Source organism: Oncorhynchus kisutch, linkage group LG1, assembly GCF_002021735.2.
Source record: "Oncorhynchus kisutch isolate 150728-3 linkage group LG1, Okis_V2, whole genome shotgun sequence".
In the NCBI taxonomy this organism is placed as follows: domain Eukaryota; kingdom Metazoa; phylum Chordata; class Actinopteri; order Salmoniformes; family Salmonidae; genus Oncorhynchus; species Oncorhynchus kisutch.
In genome coordinates this window covers 46,212,963-46,232,163 of record NC_034174.2, presented here as the reverse complement: position 1 = coordinate 46,232,163, position 19,201 = coordinate 46,212,963, and the positions used below count along the sequence as shown (strand labels likewise).

The 19,201-nt window shown below is 40.0% G+C and overlaps 1 protein-coding gene and 2 long non-coding RNA genes across 9 annotated transcripts in view; 2 read left to right on the top strand and 1 right to left on the bottom strand.

The window, feature by feature from the left end:
- The window catches only part of LOC116375931 (uncharacterized), a 38,256-nt gene extending 20,217 nt beyond the window's left edge, over nt 1-18,039 (top strand). The window contains exon 4 of the long non-coding RNA XR_004211349.1: nt 16,799-18,039. This is a non-coding gene — a long non-coding RNA (uncharacterized LOC116375931). The remainder of the gene's footprint in view (nt 1-16,798) is intronic.
- LOC116375881 (mucin-2-like) lies at nt 2-14,250 on the bottom strand. Of its 7 annotated transcripts, XM_031834424.1 has the most exons (19): nt 14,072-14,182; nt 12,996-13,111; nt 12,653-12,679; nt 9,425-9,712; nt 8,871-9,152; nt 6,928-7,239; nt 6,730-6,786; nt 5,097-5,159; nt 4,905-4,958; nt 4,602-4,649; nt 4,355-4,408; nt 4,108-4,164; nt 3,900-3,992; nt 3,728-3,746; nt 3,585-3,616; nt 3,433-3,473; nt 2,668-2,734; nt 2,259-2,299; nt 2,152-2,175 (listed from the first exon to the last, which is right to left on the bottom strand). In XM_031834424.1, exons 2-19 carry the CDS (start codon nt 13,051-13,053, stop codon nt 2,167-2,169), a joined length of 1,602 nt encoding a protein of 533 aa, XP_031690284.1. In that variant the 5' UTR covers nt 13,054-13,111; nt 14,072-14,182; the 3' UTR covers nt 2,152-2,166. The 7 variants fall into 7 exon arrangements, with proteins under 7 accessions (XP_031690258.1, XP_031690234.1, XP_031690251.1 ...); XM_031834398.1 differs by lacking the exons at nt 2,152-2,175; nt 4,602-4,649 and adding an exon at nt 2-2,017 and having other exon boundaries at nt 14,072-14,250; XM_031834374.1 differs by lacking the exons at nt 2,152-2,175; nt 14,072-14,182 and adding an exon at nt 2-2,017.
- On the top strand, nt 14,207-16,597 carry LOC116375928 (uncharacterized). The gene is made up of 3 exons (XR_004211344.1): nt 14,207-14,320; nt 16,206-16,323; nt 16,544-16,597. It is a non-coding gene; the product is annotated as an uncharacterized LOC116375928 (long non-coding RNA).
- Nucleotides 18,040-19,201: the final 1,162 nt, after the last annotated feature.

Sequence of the window (19,201 nt, the reverse complement as noted above, 5' to 3'; positions counted from 1 at the left end):
ACAAATTGAAAACATGTTTTTTGTAATTTTTTGCTACATTTTTGAAAATGAAATACAGAAATATTTCATTTAGATAAGTCTTTACATCACTGAGTCAATACTTTGTATTAGCACCTTTGGCAGCGATTACAGCTGTGAGTCTTTCTGCGTCTCTAAAAACTTTCAACACCTGGATTGTGCAACATTTGGCCATTATTATTTTCAAATTTCTTCAAGCTCTGTCCAATTGGTTGTTGATCATTGCTAGACAACCATTTTCAGGTCTTGCCATAGATTTTCAAGTAGATTAAAGTCAAAACTGTAACTCTGCCATCAGGAACATTCACTGTATTCTTGGTAAGCAACTCCAGTGTATATTTAGCCTTGTGTTTTAGGTTATTATCCTGCTGAAAGGTGAATTCATCTCCTAGTGTCTGGTGGAAAGCAGACTCGACCAGGTTTTCCTCTAGTACTTTGCCTGTGTTTAGCTCCATTACATTTATTTTCTATCCTGAAAATCTCCCCAGTCTCTTAATGATTACAAGTATACCCATAACAAGATGCAGCCACCACTGTGCATGAAAATATGGAGAATGGTACTCAGTAATGTGTTGTATCCTATTTGCCCCAAACATAACATTTTGTATTCAGGACAAAAAGTGAATTGCTTTGCCACAGTTTTGCAGTTTTACTTTAGTGCCTTGCTGCAAACAGGTACAAGCTTCCTTCTTTTCACTCCGTCATTTAGGTTAGCTTGGTAGATTAACTACAATGTTGTTGATCCATCCTCACTTTTCTCCTATCACAGCCATTAAACTCTGTAACTGTTTTAAAGTCACCATTGGCCCCATGGTGAAATCTCTGAGTGGGTTTTTTCCTCTCCGGCAACTAAGTTAGGAATGATGGCAGTATCTTTGTTGTGAGTGGGTATATTGATACACCATCCAATGTGTAATTAATAACTTCACCTTGCTCAAAGGGATATTCAATGTCTGCTTTTTTTTACCAATAGTTTCCTTCTTTGTGAGGCATTAGACAACCTCCCTGTTTTTTTTGGTTGAATCTGTGCTTGAAATTCACTACGCGACTAACCGACTTTACAGATAATTGTATGTGTGGGGTACAGAGACGAGGTAGTCATTAAAAATCATGTTAAACACTGTTATTGCACACAGAGGGAGTCCATGCAATGTATTATTCAACTTATTTTGGATTTCCATAACAAAGTAATTGAATACTTATTGACACTTTTTTTTTTACAGAATTCCACTTTGACATTATGTGGTATTGTTTGTAGGCCAGTGACATAAAAAAATCTACATTTCATACATTTTAAATTCAGGCTGTAACATAACAACATTTGGAAAAAGTCAAGGGCTGTGAATACTTTCTGAAGGTATTGTATGTTTTACAAATTAGATAAAAAAGCACTTTATGTATATAGTCCACCCAATTCAAGAAGTCGTAAGTATTTGGACAAATTCATTTATAGTTTATTAAAGTAGTCAAGCATGATGTATTTTGGTCCTATATTCTTTGCACCCAATAAATGCATCAAGCTTGTGACTCAACAAACTTGAGTTTGTATGCATTTGCAGTTTGTTTTGGTTGTGTTTGGATTATGTTTTGCCCAATAGGAAATTAATTGTATCCAACTGTTATGGAAGAAGGTATCAAACAGTCAACATAATATACTTAAATACAGTAGATTTAGCATTTACTAGGGAGAAGAAATAAGAAAAATGCTCAAAGGGGAGTATGCCCCGTACCCCTCCAAAATCCCCAAAATATAAATATTAACACAGTAAGAGATATTATGGATAGACATGCAACAGAAACCAGTTGTCCATGTGTAATACAGTAGACATATTACCTGTTAATCAATGTATGTATTTGTATTTGTGTGAGATGTGTGAGAAAAATACAGAAGGCCAGAGGTGTAGTTTCAGTGTGTCTGCAGAAGACTGTACAACCCATCCGGCTGGGCTGAGGTTGCTGGTCTGTCGGGGATTGAGCTGTATACATGGTACGTATCAGACTAGAGAAAAGAAACAGATTCAGTTTAGGGCTTTGAATCTACAGTACAGTAAATGTAATTCATAAGGGGTATTTTATGAGGATGTAAGACCAATCATAAACTGAAAGTCAAAACACAGTGAGAGAAAGAGAGATACTTTTATCCTCGAGTCAGCCTGCCTGTGAAAACAATGCTATATATAATTATAATAATATAACAATATAATATAATACAATGAATAGGACATTTGTGCTGTACTTACATGTTTATTTGCAAATGCCTGTGAATCCACATCAATGGGACCTGCACATCACAGAGAGACAATTCCATGTGTATGTTTGTATGAGTGTGTGTTTGAGGGGGATCATGTGTATATTACATGTCTACATTGCATGTGTGTTACTTAGTCGAGTTTGCCCTCTTGTGTTAGTAACAGCCAAACAGAAGAAGTGCAAGTAACAAGGCTTGATGTAATTTCACACTTCTCCTCATGTCTCAAACCCCCCTGCAGATCTACAGATCTATTCTCACACTGCTGATGCTCTGACACATTCATCTCTGTTTTAAGTGTTATATATGCATTTTGATAAGGTTGATAAGGTTAGGCCCAAAGTTTAAGCATGTACAGCAGCTGTGCACTTGCAGATGGTCCCGAGATCTGAGGGACAAACCTGAGGGCATGAACATGGACAGTACAGAAGTGATCTGAGAATCGTTTCCAGCATCTCCTGAATCCACCTGTAGTAGAGAGAGAGGGAGAAGAAGAGAGAGAAGAGAGAGACTTTTTATCCTCCAGTCTAAAAACTGTATGTCTATTCTACTCTCTAACTCGTGACATGAACGGCACCCTCCTTTGTATAACAGGAAGTGTTAGTCGGATTTGTGTAATTCGGAGATCTACACATGTCCAATGCAATCATAAATAGTTTATACGACTAAACTCTGTACCTACTTAGGAACACATTTACAAGGTTTAACATGAATTAATGCATTAAGATATTATTTCTGGTGAAGAACATCTTATTTGGTAATAAATACAAATACAAATATAAATAATAAATCCATCTTTATATAGTAATTATAAATATTACCATATAAATACAGCTGTTAGTTTGATACTTTGAACATTCATATGTTGAAGCACTACTAATGTAACATTAAGGTCTTGATCCTCAGATCAGACAGACAAAGGGCAGAGGATGCTGGTGAGAGGAGTTATAGGAGGACGGGCTCATTGTAATATTTGAAATGGAATTAATGGAATGGAGTCAAACACGTAGTTTCAATGTGTTTAATTTGTTTGACTCCGTCCCATTAGTCCCATTAATTCCATTCCAGCCATTACAATGAGCCTGTCCTCCTATAACTCATCCCACCAGCCTCCTCTGTCAGAGGGGTACATGTGTACAGATTCCACTGTAATGTAGAATAATCACCATGACTCCACTGCTCACCGCTCCCATAGACACCAAATCATCTACAACAGAAACACATTGAAAATTGAATTACAGTTCTTGTACATGAGAGTATATAGTTCGTTGTATGTCGTATGTGTGTGTATGTTTGATGTATTTTGTTTGGAACATACATTGTCTGTGATCATCCTGTCTGGCTGTAGGTCTGTACAACATAAAAGTATATAAGAAGGTTGTGGTAAGAACATCTCATCATGGACAATACAGAACTAAAGGTTGATACAATCTGCATCATATTCACAAGCGGAATTCTTACCTCTGGGAATTGGTTTTCTCTGAAAAACAAATTAGGCTAAATTAATTAAATTGAATATAGTCGAACCTATACAATATGATCAAACTGAGTTGATGAATTAACCCATGCCAAAGGCACTTACATTAATGTTAGCACGGTAAATTTTTTGTTTTGCAGAATCAAATGTACTCACTGGTCTTCCTGCAGAGACAGACAGCTGTCAATCCTACCAGGAACACGCCCACTCCAGAAGCCACACCCACTGCTGCCTGCCATAATTGCCCCACTATTTGGTGACATGATGACATAAGGAGAGGTCATCAGCTCTTGTTCTTCTGAGAAAATGTGCACAGTTCTGTTTTCAAATGTGTGAGAAAAGAGAGCTAGACAAGGATACTTACACAAAATGCTTTCTTGACTGTTTGATTCCACTTCACTTTCTGTGGAGGTTTGACCTCCTGGGCACATGCAAGAGAGAAGGACAACTTAATAACAGAGTCATGTAAATATTTCTAAGAAGAGACAAATTGTTTGATTAATTCTAAAGCCTTGACTGAATTTACATTTGGCTATATTTGCAAAATTGGTGTATGCTTTAATAGACAAAAATATTTAGCAAACGAAATTAAACCTATTGGCTAAACTTACTTTCAGTTGGACTCGCTGGGGTGTCAGTGGTCAAAGTACAGCAAACAGTCGACCCTGATGCAAAGCAAATCATTGGATCTGATTATTAAAAAAAGGCATTAAATGTGTTGATTTTAATCAATCAAATATCAACCTCTTTTTGTAATGAGGCAAATTTGTGATGTGGAGAAAAAAAAACATGGAGAAGATAAAGCTACTCTATTTGTTTTACTTATATTTGCTAACTAGATAAAGATGACTAAGAGACCTGATGAAGGATTCACTGCCCTGCTAGGGGTCAAAGGGGAGGTCAAACCTGGTGAGAAGATATTACTCATATTACACAAGAACAAATGAAAGTTAATGTGATATGGTCTTTCAATAAGCATGAAGAGAGAAGTACACTACACATTACCTACAAATCAGATGGACTAAAAGTGGTTAAAATCTGGACTGAAATTACAAGCAGCTATGAATACATCTATTAGTTAACCGGTCAGAGCTTTAGTGAATGAATGTGAACAAAGATATTGTATTTGCAAACTAAGTTAAAATTGGTGGATCTACTTACTGGTAGTTGGTGTCAGTGTGGTGTCTGGGGTAAAGGTACAAGTAACAGTTGAAACTAGTGGGAAGCAATATGATTACACAAGAATAAGGTTTTACATTCACATTTGGTTCACTTAATTTACAGGCCCGTAATCTAAACTCTTGACTGTATAATTACTATTTGCAGAGATGGTCATTTAGAGGCCCAACACACCTTCTGTAGGACTCGCTGTCGTGCTGGGCGGCAAAGTAGATCTAGGACCTGGAGTCAAACTCACTGAGAAAACACATAATAATGAAATTATCATTTTATGAATGATCATATTAATAATCATCATGGTGTTTTTGGCCTTTTGAAATACCATCTTTTCAAAGTGGGAAAAGTAGGACTATAAAATCACTACGGACAGATTGCTTCCTTCCCTGGTAGATTATATTTCTCCTCATTATAGAGATGATAAGACCAATTCACAAGGTGATCAAGTCTTTCAGGACAGATAAAGTGTTGATTGTTGTTGACAGCTTCCTAGAATAAAGTCACCATGTTATCTAACAGCAGAAGCCTAACAGCGTATAGATACGATCTAAACACTCGACTAGATGAACACAGACATTCTATTACTTGTGCTGATGATCCCAGGCATTGGTGATGAGGCTGGTGTCATATCTATAGTTCAATCCTCGGGCCGACTCTTTTCTCTATATATAAATCAATGATGTTGCTCTTGCTGCGGGCGAATCCCTGATCCACCTCTACGCAGACGACACCATTCTATATACTTCCGGCCCGTAGCCCCACTGTGCTATCTAACCTCCAAACGAGCTTCAATGCCATACAACACTCCTTCCGTGGCCTCCAACTGCTCTTAAACGCTAGTAAAACCAAATGCATGCTTTTCAACCGTTCGCTGCCTGCACCCGCACGCCTGACCAGCATCACCACCCTGGATGGTTCCGACCTTGAATATGTGGACTTCTATAAGTAGCTAGGTGTCTGGCTAGACTGCAAACTCTCCTTCCAGACTCATATCAAACATCTCCAATCGAAAATCAAATCAAGAGTCGGCTTTCTATTCCGCAACAAAGCCTCCTTCACTCACGCCGCCAAACTTACCCTTGTAAAACTCACTATCCTACCGATCCTCGACTTCGGCGATGTCATCTACAAAATTGCTTCCAACACTCTACTCAGCAAACTGGATGCAGTTTATCACAGTGCCATCCGTTTTGTCACTAAAGCACCTTATACCACCCACCATTGCGACTTGTATGCTCTAGTCGGCTGGCCCTACATATTCGTCGCCAGACCCACTGGCTCCAGGTCATCTACAAGTCCATGCTAGGTAAAGCTCCGCCTTATCTCAATTCACTGGTCACGATGGCAACACCCACCCGTAGCACGCGCTCCAGCAGGTGTATCTCACTGATCATCCCTAAAGCCAGGTTGGCCGCCTTTCGTTCCAGTTCTCTGCTGCCTGTGACTGGAACGAATTGCAAAAATCGCTGAAGTTGGAGACTTTTATCTCCCTCACCAACTTGTAATTAGTCGCCTACCTCCTCATGCCTTTTGCACACAATGTATATAGACTCCCCTTTTTTTCTACTGTGTTATTGACTTGTTAATTGTTTACTCCATGTGTAACTCTGTGTTGTCTGTTCACACTGCTATGCTTTATCTTGGCCAGGTCGCAGTTGCAAATGAGAACTTGTTCTCAACTAGCCTACAGCTTAATTATCGAACAGAACAGCTTCATTTACACATTAACACAACTATTCTTATTGCTGAAACTTGTGTTGCTATAAAAATAAAAGCAGTGCCACTTTAAAAGCACAAATGTGTGGACTACCTGCTATAGAAGGTGTCTGTATAGTTGTTGGATCACTGATGTGAACTCCCACCAGATCTGAAATCATTTGGGATTGAAATGTGGTATTTAGTTCGTTGGTCAGAATTAATATAGTCATACTAAGAAGATGCTGAAATAAAAGTGAGTCAGATCATGAAGACCTGCAGCACTGATAGATATGTTTAGATTATGACTCACCTGTAAAGCTGTGCCCATCACTGCGTGGAGAGAGAGAGTTTGGTCCTGAGCTCAATCTGTAGTCACAGCTCACCTCCTTACGCCTCACTGACTGTAGACGACTGATCAGATCACTATGTTTTGGAGTGAATTGACAGAACCACTGTTTGGATGCTGAGGTGGCTTTTCTCTTCTTGATCTTTGCTGTGAAGGATGGCTGACTCTCCTCTCCAACATACAGGTTACAGGTGGTGTCAGGACTGAAGGATCCAGGAATCAAACAGATGATGTTGAAGTCCTCATCAAAATGTACTGTAATGTCTGGTTTTAGATCTGTTGGGAAAGGACAGAGAGACTCCCTTTTGCATCACTCTTTTTGAATGTAATGTGTATGTCACAAGTGACACTCTTACTAAACAAGAGCCTGCCATTCTCTTTATATTAACTAACAGCATGTCTTATTTGATATCATTCCTATTTATGAGTGCCATTTAATCTTGTGTGCTGTGTATTTACAACGATTGCCTTTCACTTAATTCCTTACATTCTCACGTGTGAATCAAATTGAATCGCATGGACTATTTTGCTTGCTGTGATTCCAAAAATTAACACAGACTAAACTGACATTGAGATGATTCTCTATCACCTTCTCCCTCCCTAAACAAATTGCTAAACACGCCCCAGAACTAGAGTTAAAAAGGAACTGAACCAGGGACATCTCGACCGACTTGCTTCTCGTTTCCGCTGGTCCCCTGCTGTGGGAAAGACACAAATCACAAAGCTCTTTATAACACTACTAAAGGAAAGTGCTTGTTTCGAACGTGTGTGTGACCCCAATTGTTGTCCAGTACATGCTCTAATTGTATGTTTTCTGTCCCCCACGACTACAGACACGGAGGACACGCTTGACGCCGCTGAGAGGCTACACCCAACTCTAATACACAGCCAGGCCGGTGCAGAGTGAGGGACAGAAGGCGACCTACCACTGAACACCAAACCAGCAATTGACTACCAGACCAGCCATCGACTAACGATCCCTGCTCAGGAGGAAGAGCCGAACCCTGTTCGGGTAGAGCCGAACTAATCCTGCTCGGGGAAAACCGAAGGAACAAACCCTGCTCGGAAGGACCAGAATGAACATTGGCCACCAATCGGGAGTCAACCGCTGTGTTAGTTTGTCCCGTTGCTTCTAGTTAGCCTACAGAACTAAATCCCAGACTATATACATGTTTCTAATAGGACCGTAGTGATACTGTGTAAAGCTGAGTTTATAAAGAACCTTTGATTGTACTTTGGCCTCTCTGTGGTTGTTTGCGTGGGATCTAAGAACTCTACTTTTGACATAAACATTTCAAATATTCTATGGATTTATTGTCTTCACAACAAACATTTTGAAATGACATTGGATGAGATTGTGATTTAAACATAATCATTTAAGACAATCTGAATAATAATTTCTTACCAAGAATAGTAAGAGAGACAGAACCACTGTGCGTCGATGTATAGTGATTTTCTACTGTGTAAAAACATCTCAGTTTGATCTCAACAGATTAACTTTGACCTGCCCACGAGAGCAGCTCAGTCCCCGTGAGTGACCTCGTACAGGGTGAGGGTTTAGGTAACACTGAGACACAGAACCAGATGGAGGAGTCTGACAGCTCAGCCGAACTGAGTCTCTCTCTCTGATGACTGTAGAACTGACTGTCAGCCTGGGAGGAGGTGGGTCTCTTTGAACGTTGCATTTAAAAACATTACAGGTAATCCATACATACTAACAGTATGGAAAATCCATTAATAAAATGTTCAACTATGTCAGCATTTATGTTTGTATAAAGTACAGTAAATAATATCATTATGTGCAATGAAGACGTTTCAGAAATACGACAGAAGATCTCATTTTCAGAACGAGCATAATTAATACGGTATAACAGTGAAGTGTATCATTGTTTAAACCACCTACTTACCCTGAACAGTGACTGAGACAGGGTCACTAAAAGGAGATGTGGGAGACTTCCATACAGTGTAGTAACACGTCACTTTGACCACAGCTGGAAATGTTGGACCAGACCTCTTGAGCAGCTCAGTTCCTGTTATTGTCTGAGTACACAATGAGTCTGGAAGATTCTTCCTCCCCTCTATGTTGAAGTAACAGTGAGACACAGGCAGAGATGGAGGAGTCTCACAACTCAGCTGAACTGATTCTGTTTCTCTGATGACTGTAGAACTCACTGTCAGCTGAGGAAGGTCTGTGAGAATAGGGGAATTAAGCATTTAGCATTTTGTGGTTTTGAGAAATGTACTGACAGACTAATCCCTCCTTGTTATTTCAGGCTTAAGGATCTTGAGTCAATTACATTATGCAGCTACAGTATGGGAAATTAAGGATATATAATATATTGCTTGATTGTTTCACGTAATAGATTATGACAACACACAGTATGATAACATATCACAAGAGGAACGTGGTAATGATGGCACAACAGTACATTGTTTACAACCATTCAAATAGTCTTCTTACCCTGAATTGTGACTGTTGAAGGCTCACTGTATATGGATCTAAACTGTGAACCTGTAGCATTGTACTGACATTGGATTTTGACCTCAGCTGGTGAACTCTGACCTGTCCACCTCACCAGTAGTGTTCCTGTGAGTGTCTGTTGACAGGGTGATGGAAGGGTGAATTCTACTTGCCCTTCCATTTTGAAGTAACAATCAGAGCCAGATGGAGGAGTCTGACAGTTCAGCTGAACTGAGTCTCTCTCTTTGATGACTGCAGGAATCACTGTTAGACTGGGTTGAGGAGGATCTGTGAGATCAGTGGGATGATGGAGTGTCTTTTTTAATTGAATTATAAATTCATTTTCAATGTTTTAATGTACAACTTAATATTATATGAGTTTGAAAGAGAAAACAATTCAGACACTGTTGTCTATTTAAGCAATAAACAATGAGAGCCCATGCCAGGAACAGCCCTTAGGAGGGAGTTATCACACAATAATCCTCGGCTTCGATGGCCATTTTGCTTTTGTAAAACGGTTGCCAACATTTAAACTAAACTAATGATTAAGGACCTGTCTTTCATTCAAGACGTATTATTGTTCTGAGTAAATGTGTTTTATTTACATCCTTCCACCAGGACATTTGCTCATTTTGGAACGTTGCTAAATGGGCACAGCCAAACAACAGAAGTGATGGATTTCTTTCTGACCAGAACTGTCCCAGAGCTTGGGGAGGTGTGTCTGCGCTTGTGCTGCAGCGACAGGTGCACAAGACAAAACTTTACCAGCATCACACATATCGGTGAATCACTGTGACATATGAAATACAAGTGATCATGTAATCAATCTGGAATAACTATGTAAAACAGTAACAAACGTGTTAATTTATTATGTGACGTACAGTCATATCTAGGTCCTGATTGGTCAACAAGCTGATTTGACGCATCAAACAGTGTTATTTCATGTGTATCTTTTTGGAAATGCAACGACCCAAATGGCGTTCCATACTTTTACAGATGCACAATCGAGAGCATCCTGTCGGGCTGTATCACCGCCTGGTACGGCAACTGCTCTGACCACGACTGTAAAGTTCTCCAGAGGGTAGTGAGGTCTGCAGAACGCATCACCGGGGGCAAACTACCTGCCTTCCAGGACACCTATACCACCCGATGTCACAGGAAGGCCATAAAGATCATCAAGGACAACAACCACCCGAGCCACTGCCTGTTCACCCCCCTATCATCCAGAAGGCGAGGTCAATACAGGTGCATCAAAGCAGGGACCGAGAGACTGAAAACAGCTTCTATCTCAAGGCCATCAGACTGTTAAACAGCCACCACTAACATTGAGTGGCTGCTGCCAACATAATGACTCAACTCCAGCCACTTTAATAATGGAAAATTGATGTAAAAAATGTATCACTAGCCACTTTAAACAATGCCACTTAATATGTTTACATACCCTATATTACTCATCTCATATGTATATACTGTACTCTATAACCCTACATTACTCATCTCATATGTATATACTGTACTCTATAACATCTACTGCATCTTGCCATCTTTATGTAATACATGTATCACTAGCCACTTTAAACAATGTCACTTAATATAATGTTTACATACCCTACATTACTCATCTCATATGTATATACTGTACTCTATAACCCTACATTACTCATCTCATATGCATATACTGTACTCGATACCATCTACTGCATCTTGCCTATGCCGCTCTGTACCATCACTCATTCATATAGCTTTATGTACATATTCTTTATCCCTTTACACTTGTGTGTATAAGGTAGTAGTTTTGGAATTGTTAGTTAGATTACTCGTTGGTTATTACTGCATTGTCGGAACTAGAAGCGCAAGCATTTCGCTACACTCGCATTAACATCTGCTAACCATGTGTATGTGACAAATAAAATGTGATACTTTCCAGTGAACGACACACTGACGTCACGTACAGATGCGCGTGACTCTTGGCTGCAGTAAGAAAGCCACGCCATCTGCTCACATTCAACATAGCCTAGATTTAAGTTTTTATTACTTCTAAACAAAATAACTTTTGGGGGGCTCTCCTACGCTTAAAATGATGTGTTGATTCTTGCTTGAACAGTCACTAAGAATATAATTTGGTGTTGATCTTTGTAAAATAACTATTTTGGATGCATCAAGTTGTTAGCTAGAATGCTAAACACTCACTGACATGGCCATAGGCTGCAGCAAAAGATAGCCAAAGAGACATTTTACTGGTTGAAGTTGAAGTTATTTTTAAGTATAATGCATTTGATTTACAATGATGACACAAACGTTATATTAAGCAGGACTTTCGTACGAGCCTTAAACTCCAATTATAATCCAAAAGTAGTGTGAAATTCACTCATAGGCAACATGTAAATAGAGGTTATTTTTGTTGGCGTTCTGTTCTGTCACCATAGTGGATTGAGCAGTCAAATGGAATAGTGAATAGACCATTTTTTTGTGTTTGTAAACGTTGCCGCAGGAGGGCGATGCGCGCAACGTTTGCAAACACAAAAAAAATGATCTATTCACTATTCCATTTGACTGCTCAATCTACTATCTCATCAGCCCAGCCAGGCAATTTATTATCTTGATCTCCACTGTAAAAAGCATTTAGATATTATATCCCATATATTTTAGACTGGCATTTGGTTTTCAACAGCGGAGATTTGGATTAATCTTGCTGTCTGTCTCATTCCACAGGGATGCTGACCCATGTTGACTCCAATCCTTCCCACAGTTGTGTCAAGTTGTCCTTAGGGTGGTGGACCATTCTTGATACACACAGGAAACTGTTGAGCGTGAAAAACCCAGCACTGATGCAGTTCTGGCACCTTCTACCATACCCCATTCAAAGGCACTTAAATATTGTGTCTTGCCCTTTCCCTCTGAATGGCACACATACACAATCCATGTCTTTAAACTGTCTCCTCCCCTTCATCTATTTACTGATTTAAGTGGCTTTAACAAGTGACATCAATAAGGGATCATAGCTTTCATCTGGATTTGCCTGATCAGTCTATGTCATGTTAATGTTTTGTATACCCAGTGTATACAGCAGCTCATGGAAGGATGAAATCGTATGGATGAATTCATCAAAATTACGTTTTTATTGAAAATATTTCAATCATTATTTGAATATTTTGGTAACCCGTTGTTTTGTCTGGTAGCCCAAAAAGTTACATATTGCAGCTTAAAGTCCATAATAATGATACTGACCTTTGGCTTTGAGGAACTGGAAGGTATCTAGACATAACAAAATGGGTCATTATCATGCTCTTTTTGACATTATGAAAAATAAGAAAACATGAGATGGGAACACTTTACACAAGCTGGCGAAGCAGAACAGACTGTAATGCATTCACAGCCATGTTATCAAGCAGTGGTCATTCTTATCTGTACAACATGTTAATAAACACTAGGATGATCAATGGAATAAGACACACTTATTATAACCATAACAGGTTGAAATATTTAGAGTTCCTAAAGTAAAAGACTAAAAGAGGGGAAAGAAGAATGGAATATCCTGTAGCACAAACAGATGGAAGGAAAAATAACTCACCGAAAAGGAGGATGAGCAAAAACAGACGACCAGCCATATCAGGGATGAACAATGCCATTTTTTAGACAGCTACATACATACTGTTAGTCTGACATCACAGTAGATGGTGGCAGTGACTGGGACAAAGATGAAATGTTTCAATAGAAAAGCAGATGTGGAGCTTGTTCACAGGAAAACCACAGATGTCTCATATGGCAACTGTGGGCTAATGTCATGTTGCAGAGGACAAGGAGGCTGAACATTCAGAATCATTCATCTGTAATTATTTTTAGGTTCTAAAGCTACCTGTCTTCAACAAAATGTGTTTTGTATCATTATTGCAGGCAATTCCATTTCTAAAACAAACTAACTAACTTGTCTTTCTGAGAAAAATATTTATCTTCGACCTTTTGTTTTAAGTTTTTAACAGCACAATGTTTAACTACAAAAACCCTGCATTTGTGGTTGAGAGTTTTAGAATCTCTAAAATGTAGAAGGGTTTTCATATTTCATTTATGTTTGGTGAGTCACGTTTAATAATATGCCAGAGCAGTGACGGTAAACTGATAAGCGCAGTAAAGGAAAGGATGGATGGAAGGAAGGAACGGAGGAGAGAAGAAAAAGCGAGTTCACACTACTGTTTGAATGTTAAATGACGAGACAGAGGCATTGATGCGAGTAACCAGTCTTGTTCGGTACATCACAACACATCCAGGTATCTCAAGCATCCCGGTAAAACACAAGAGTTGCAGTAATGAACATTTACCAACAGATGGAATCAGTGTGCCATTTTACACCCATAACTACTGCTCAGACTGATCAGTTAACCTTTAATGCTCTGTCTGGTACCTACATTTCAGCTCCCGTTCAGATAAACCGCGTGCTTTGCTTGAAGTGCATAAACATTGAACGTGTGTAGGCTGAGAATGCAGTTGCTGTTTTTAAACGAACGTTTTTATATAGCCTAAATTTGATATTAACCATTTGATCATGACACCTTAAGAAAGCAGCAGCCGCCAAAGAAGTAGCGGCTATTTGGTTAGATTACGGTTGGTTGATACATTTGTCAATTTCATTGTTAGAATCCAGCAAAGCACCTGCTGTGGCACGAAAAACTCCTCTTCATCCACCCACGATGGTGTTGGTTAATGAAGCGCTGAAGGAGTTGGACTCTCGATTCGTCTCTCATCTCAGGCCATCCGTGGCGACAAAACAGGGAAATATCCATCTGTGGACCTGATGAGGTTGAAGTACATGACACGCAAGACCCTGAAAATAGGAATCGAGGGCGGGGTATTGGTGAGGACATCAACTCGATAGCAAACGGCGGACAGGGGAGGTTTCGGGTAAGTGACCCATGCATGTCTAAATCTTATTAAAGTAAATGCCCAGTGTTTCCAGATTTCTATGAAATATGACCTATAATTTACAACATGAGTGAAATGGTTTTCCTTCCCAAAAATTGTAATTGAGTATTTTAAAGCAGCATTCCTGTTTGAATAGTGTTTTTTATTTATATATTACTACATTGGGCTATTAAATGCAATTTCCAGTGGCACACCGACTCACATAATGATGAAGCCACCATGGACTTCTACTCACGGTGATGGCCAATGCGCTCCTCTTGGCAATAGCCTCTCTCAAGATGAGCTACTTTGAAAAACAGTGCTGCTGGTCACAAAAAAATGGGAGTTGAGAATTATATTGGTTCTAGAGACAGTCTTCTATTTTCAGCAGTAGACATTTGCTTTCCAAACTATTTTTTTCCCGCAATTTTTATATTGAAATATGCAAACAGACAGCTGCAACCAACTACATATCATCCATGGATGGCAGTTCCAGTTCAGATCAGAACTGGCAGCCATTGCTAGTGTACCCATGAGTTTCCACTCAAAATGCCAGGATAAGAGGATCCAAAAATCGATGTATTATGTCTATGGCCACAACACAACAAGTTGTACATTTGGCATGTATGCTGCCCAAATTGCAGCCTTCCAGACTGTAGGCAACCTGTAACTACCAAAATCTATGCCAAGGCGCATTGAAGCTGTTCTTGCTGCTGGTGGAGGCCAAACACAAACACTGCATGCTCTTGTGATTACATTTAATCCAATTATTTTTGAGAAGCTATTGAACCTCTGTGGCTAAATATGTTCTCTGGTGTATTTTGAACATTGAGAACAGGTTCCCTTGGTTGGTTAAAAAATAATTCATTTGTTGTTTTGCCTCTTGGGCCCAGCCCCTGACTCACATAATTGACCAGTCACATTTAGTTATTATGCAGTTTATTTTTTCAGTTACCCAATCAAGGCAGGGCCCCCCATTTACCCAAACCTCTCCTCCCCCCATCTGAAGATTAGCAGAGTGGCAGTAGGAAGCTGTCTACACTCATTGAGAGCAGGCTCCTGAATCCTTCTGTGGTTTGCGGTTGCAGTAAAAAATATATACTACAAATCTAATATGTACTGTAAAATGTATGTATACATTTGTGACCTTTTTTCTGCCTTCTGGGCCCAGGGGCTTCAGCCAAGGGAAGCACCTTTGTTAATCTTGCCCAGGGCGTACCCCAACAATAGAATGGTGTGGGCATATACCTGTTACAAAAAATATTAAATCAAGTATTCTGTTGATTGGCCAGCTCAGCCAATATGATATCATGTTCAATGAGGAAATGGCAAGCATTATCGAAACTGCCTGTTTTGTGTTACAAGTTGAAGTGTTTTTTTTTGTAGTTTTTTTCAAGTGATGCTTTGGCTACAAATACCAGTATAGGATTAGTGATGGGGAAACAAAGCTTCCTGGAGCGTTGAGATTTTCCAGCTAATTGTCTGAAATAGGTTAATTACTCAAGGCTTTGATCAAGTGCACATCAAACATAACATCACTATACCGGATGAGTCCACAACATTATTTGGGTACAAATTAACAGAATATACTTTTTTTTTAAAGTGAGATCTCCACCGGACAGTTACTTTAATAGGCTCCTTGTGGCAACTAGGCTTTGTTAACCCAAGTAATTAAATCAAGAATAATGTGATCCAAGGCGAATGGACTTCATTTTCTGAATGTGGTTGTAGCTTATCTGGAAAATGAGCCAAACTTCATGGTACCAGTTTTGAATTTAAAGTGGTGTGTTTATTAGATAAGTCAACATTATATGACAAACATATTGAACATGGGCTTGCTGTTTAATATAATGTAGCTCAACGTGTGATCACTCTTCCTTGCCAGCTGGCAGTCAGGTGTAGGGTCAAGGAGCCAAAGGCCACTGAGAACACTGATCCCAATGTGGAGAAGGCTCCAAAGGCAGCGAAGGTTGGAGCCAAGAAGACTAAGGACAAGGAAGCCGGTAAACTGAATCCACTGAATTGATTGTGCTCATCACTCCTAGGATTTAGACATCACCCTATAATCTGCCCAATTGTATGGGATCATTGTTATTGAGCTACACCCATTGCAATGGAGGACATTTAACATTGCTCATTTAATGACTTGTATGGGTATCTCTCTTCTCCTCATTGTGTCCATGACTGCATGCATACACACACATCACTAACTCTTGTCTCTAGAAGCTGAGAAGAAAAAGGCTACAGCCAAAAAGCAGAAGGAGAAACCTTCAGAGGCAAGTGTGGTTTCAGTTATGTTCTGACTATTGGCATTGTTCAAGTGGTTTTGGGTTATAGGGACTTTTTTTACACTTTTGTCATGGGTACTGTTCCCTATTTGGGCTTTACCATGGTTGAATTGATTCTCAAATTGAATCTCATGTTTTAAATGCTACCACAAACTAGCAGCATTGCAAACCTGTCATTTTCATCTTTCAGGATGAAAACTCAGGAAGTCCGCAAAAGCATCTGCTTCCAAGGTGGCCCCTGCTAAGAAGCCCAAGTCAAAGAGGACAAAGGGGCAGAGAGGACAGCTGAGGATCAACCCAAAGCACAGAAGACTACCAAGGGTGAAGGGGCAGCCAAGAAGGGTGCAAAGGCCAAAGCTTTCCAGAAGCCTGCAGAGGGTGATGAAGGGGACACTGCTGCTCCTGAAGCTATAACCACAGGGAAATGAGGCAAGAGGGCAGCAGCAGAGTGACTGCACTCCTTTTATCCACATTGTATGTTTTTAAATAAAGCAGTTTTTTGTACTACTTGTTTGTGGCATTTAAGTGTAGACCGAGCTGCTGTAAAATGTCATCTCCACTTTTCCTGTAGAGAAGTGTTGGTGGTAGCTAGGGGTTTGTAAAGATGTTTAATGATTCACTGATGCAAGTTTAAATAATATATATATATATACACAGTATGCTAAGTTCTTGTTTCTTGCACCTGCTTAATCAGTACCCTCTTCTGCCAGATGAATTGTATCACTAGTACAGTGACTACCCGGTTCCTGGAAAATATTGATGGTTGATGGTTGTTTTCTACACGGTCAGGACTTTATTGTTCATCCATCATAGGTTGATGACCATGGCACGATTCGTTGGGGAAATCTGGTACAGTGAGTGTGCAGATGGTTGAGATCCATCTGAGCCTGGAACACACTGGACATGATATCTTGGTACCAGTCTCCTGAGGGACGACCCTGATACTGGTCTTTCACTGTTCTCTCCACCAAGGAATTTTTGATGCTGCTGGTTTGTGGTAGCAGTCTTTCTATACAGTTAGAACTAACCATCTCAAAACAAACATTTCCCATAACTATGAAGCTATGGGAAGTTATTCAAAACTTTTCTGTTATGGGTCAGTGCCCACAATTGTGCAATGCAACATGTTGTACCACTTCAGTTTGTCCACAAGGGGTGCAATAACTAATTGGGTCTTCAGTTTGGTATTCAAAGGTACCCAACCCAGAGCATTGCTGTCCGCTGGTGCTCCTTGTTCTTTATTCCCTGGAAGTTTAACCAGCTTTTACTCAACCACCCCTAAGGAGAAGAATAAATCATTAATGCTGTGGACCTCAAGGCCTGGATTTGAAAAAGGATACACAGGAAGAGAGCATAGGCAACGCCAGTGAAGCTGTCACATATCTTTTATTTTTTTATTTAACCTTTATTTAACCAGGTAAGGTAGTTGAGAACAAGTTCTCATTTACAACTGCGACCTGGCCAAGATTAAGGAAAGCAGTGCAACAGAAACAACAACACAGAGTTACACATGGAATCAACAAGCGTACAGTCAATAACACAATAGAAAAAAAGAAAGTATATTTACAGTGTGTGCAAATGGCATGAGGAGGTATGGCAATAAATAGGCCATAGTAGCAGTGTAATTACAATTTAGCAGATTAACACTGGAGTGATAGATGAGCAGATGATGGTGTGTAAGTAATGATATTGGTGTGCAAAAGAGCATAAAGGTAAATAAAAACAATATGGGGATGAGGTAGGTAGATTGGGTGGGCTATTTACAGATGGTCTATGTACAGCTGCAGCGAACAGTTAGCTGCTCAGATAGCTGATGTTTAAAGTTAGTGAGGGAAATGTAAGTCTTCAGATTCAGCCATTTTTGCAATTCGTTCCAGTCACTGGCAGCAGAGAACTGGAAGGAAAGGCGGCCAAATGAGGTGTTGGCTTTGGGGATTACCAATGAGATGTACCTGCTGGAGCACGTGTTACGGGTGGGTGTTGTTATCGTGACCAGTGAGCTGAGATAAGGCAGAGCTTTACCTAGCATAGACTTGTAGATGACCTGGAGCCAGTGGGTCTGGCGACGAATATGTAGTAAGGGCCAGCCAACTAGAGCACACAACTGATGGCACTGTGATAGACTGCATCCAATTTGCTGAGTAGAGTATTGGAAGCTATTTTGTAGATGACATCGCCAAAGTCGAGGATTGGTAGGATAGTCAGTTTTACTAGGGTAAGTTTGGCGGCGTGAGTGAAGGAGGCTTTGTTGTGAAATAGAAAGGCAATTCTAGATTTGATTTTGGATTGGGAGATGTTTGATATGAGCCTGGAAGGAGAGTTTACAGTCTAGCCAGACACCTAGGTATTTGTAGTTGTCCACGTATTCTAGGTCAAAACCGTCCAGAGTAGTGATGCTAGTCGGGCAGGCGAGTGCAGGCAGCGAATGGTTGAAAAGCATGCATTTGGTTTTGCTAGCGTTTAAGAGCAGCTGTAGGCCCCGGAAGGGGTGTTGTATGGCATTGAAGCTCATTTGGAGGTTAGTTAACACAGTGTCCAAAGAAGGGCCAGATGTATACAGAATGGTGTCGTATGCGTAGAGGTAGATCAGGGA

Bases quoted from the DNA above. Each gene is read 5' to 3' on its own strand.
- LOC116375881 (XM_031834374.1), bottom strand. From the start codon at position 13,053: ATGGCATTGTTCATCCCTGATATGGCTGGTCGTCTGTTTTTGCTCATC. The intron at 5,160-6,729 runs GTAGTCCACACA...GTGTTTTCTCAG, and splicing joins ACAGACACCTTCTATAGCAG to TGAGTTTGACTCCAGGTCCT. The intron at 4,165-4,354 runs GTAAGTTTAGCC...GCATGTGCCCAG, and splicing joins CCCAGCGAGTCCAACTGAAA to GAGGTCAAACCTCCACAGAA.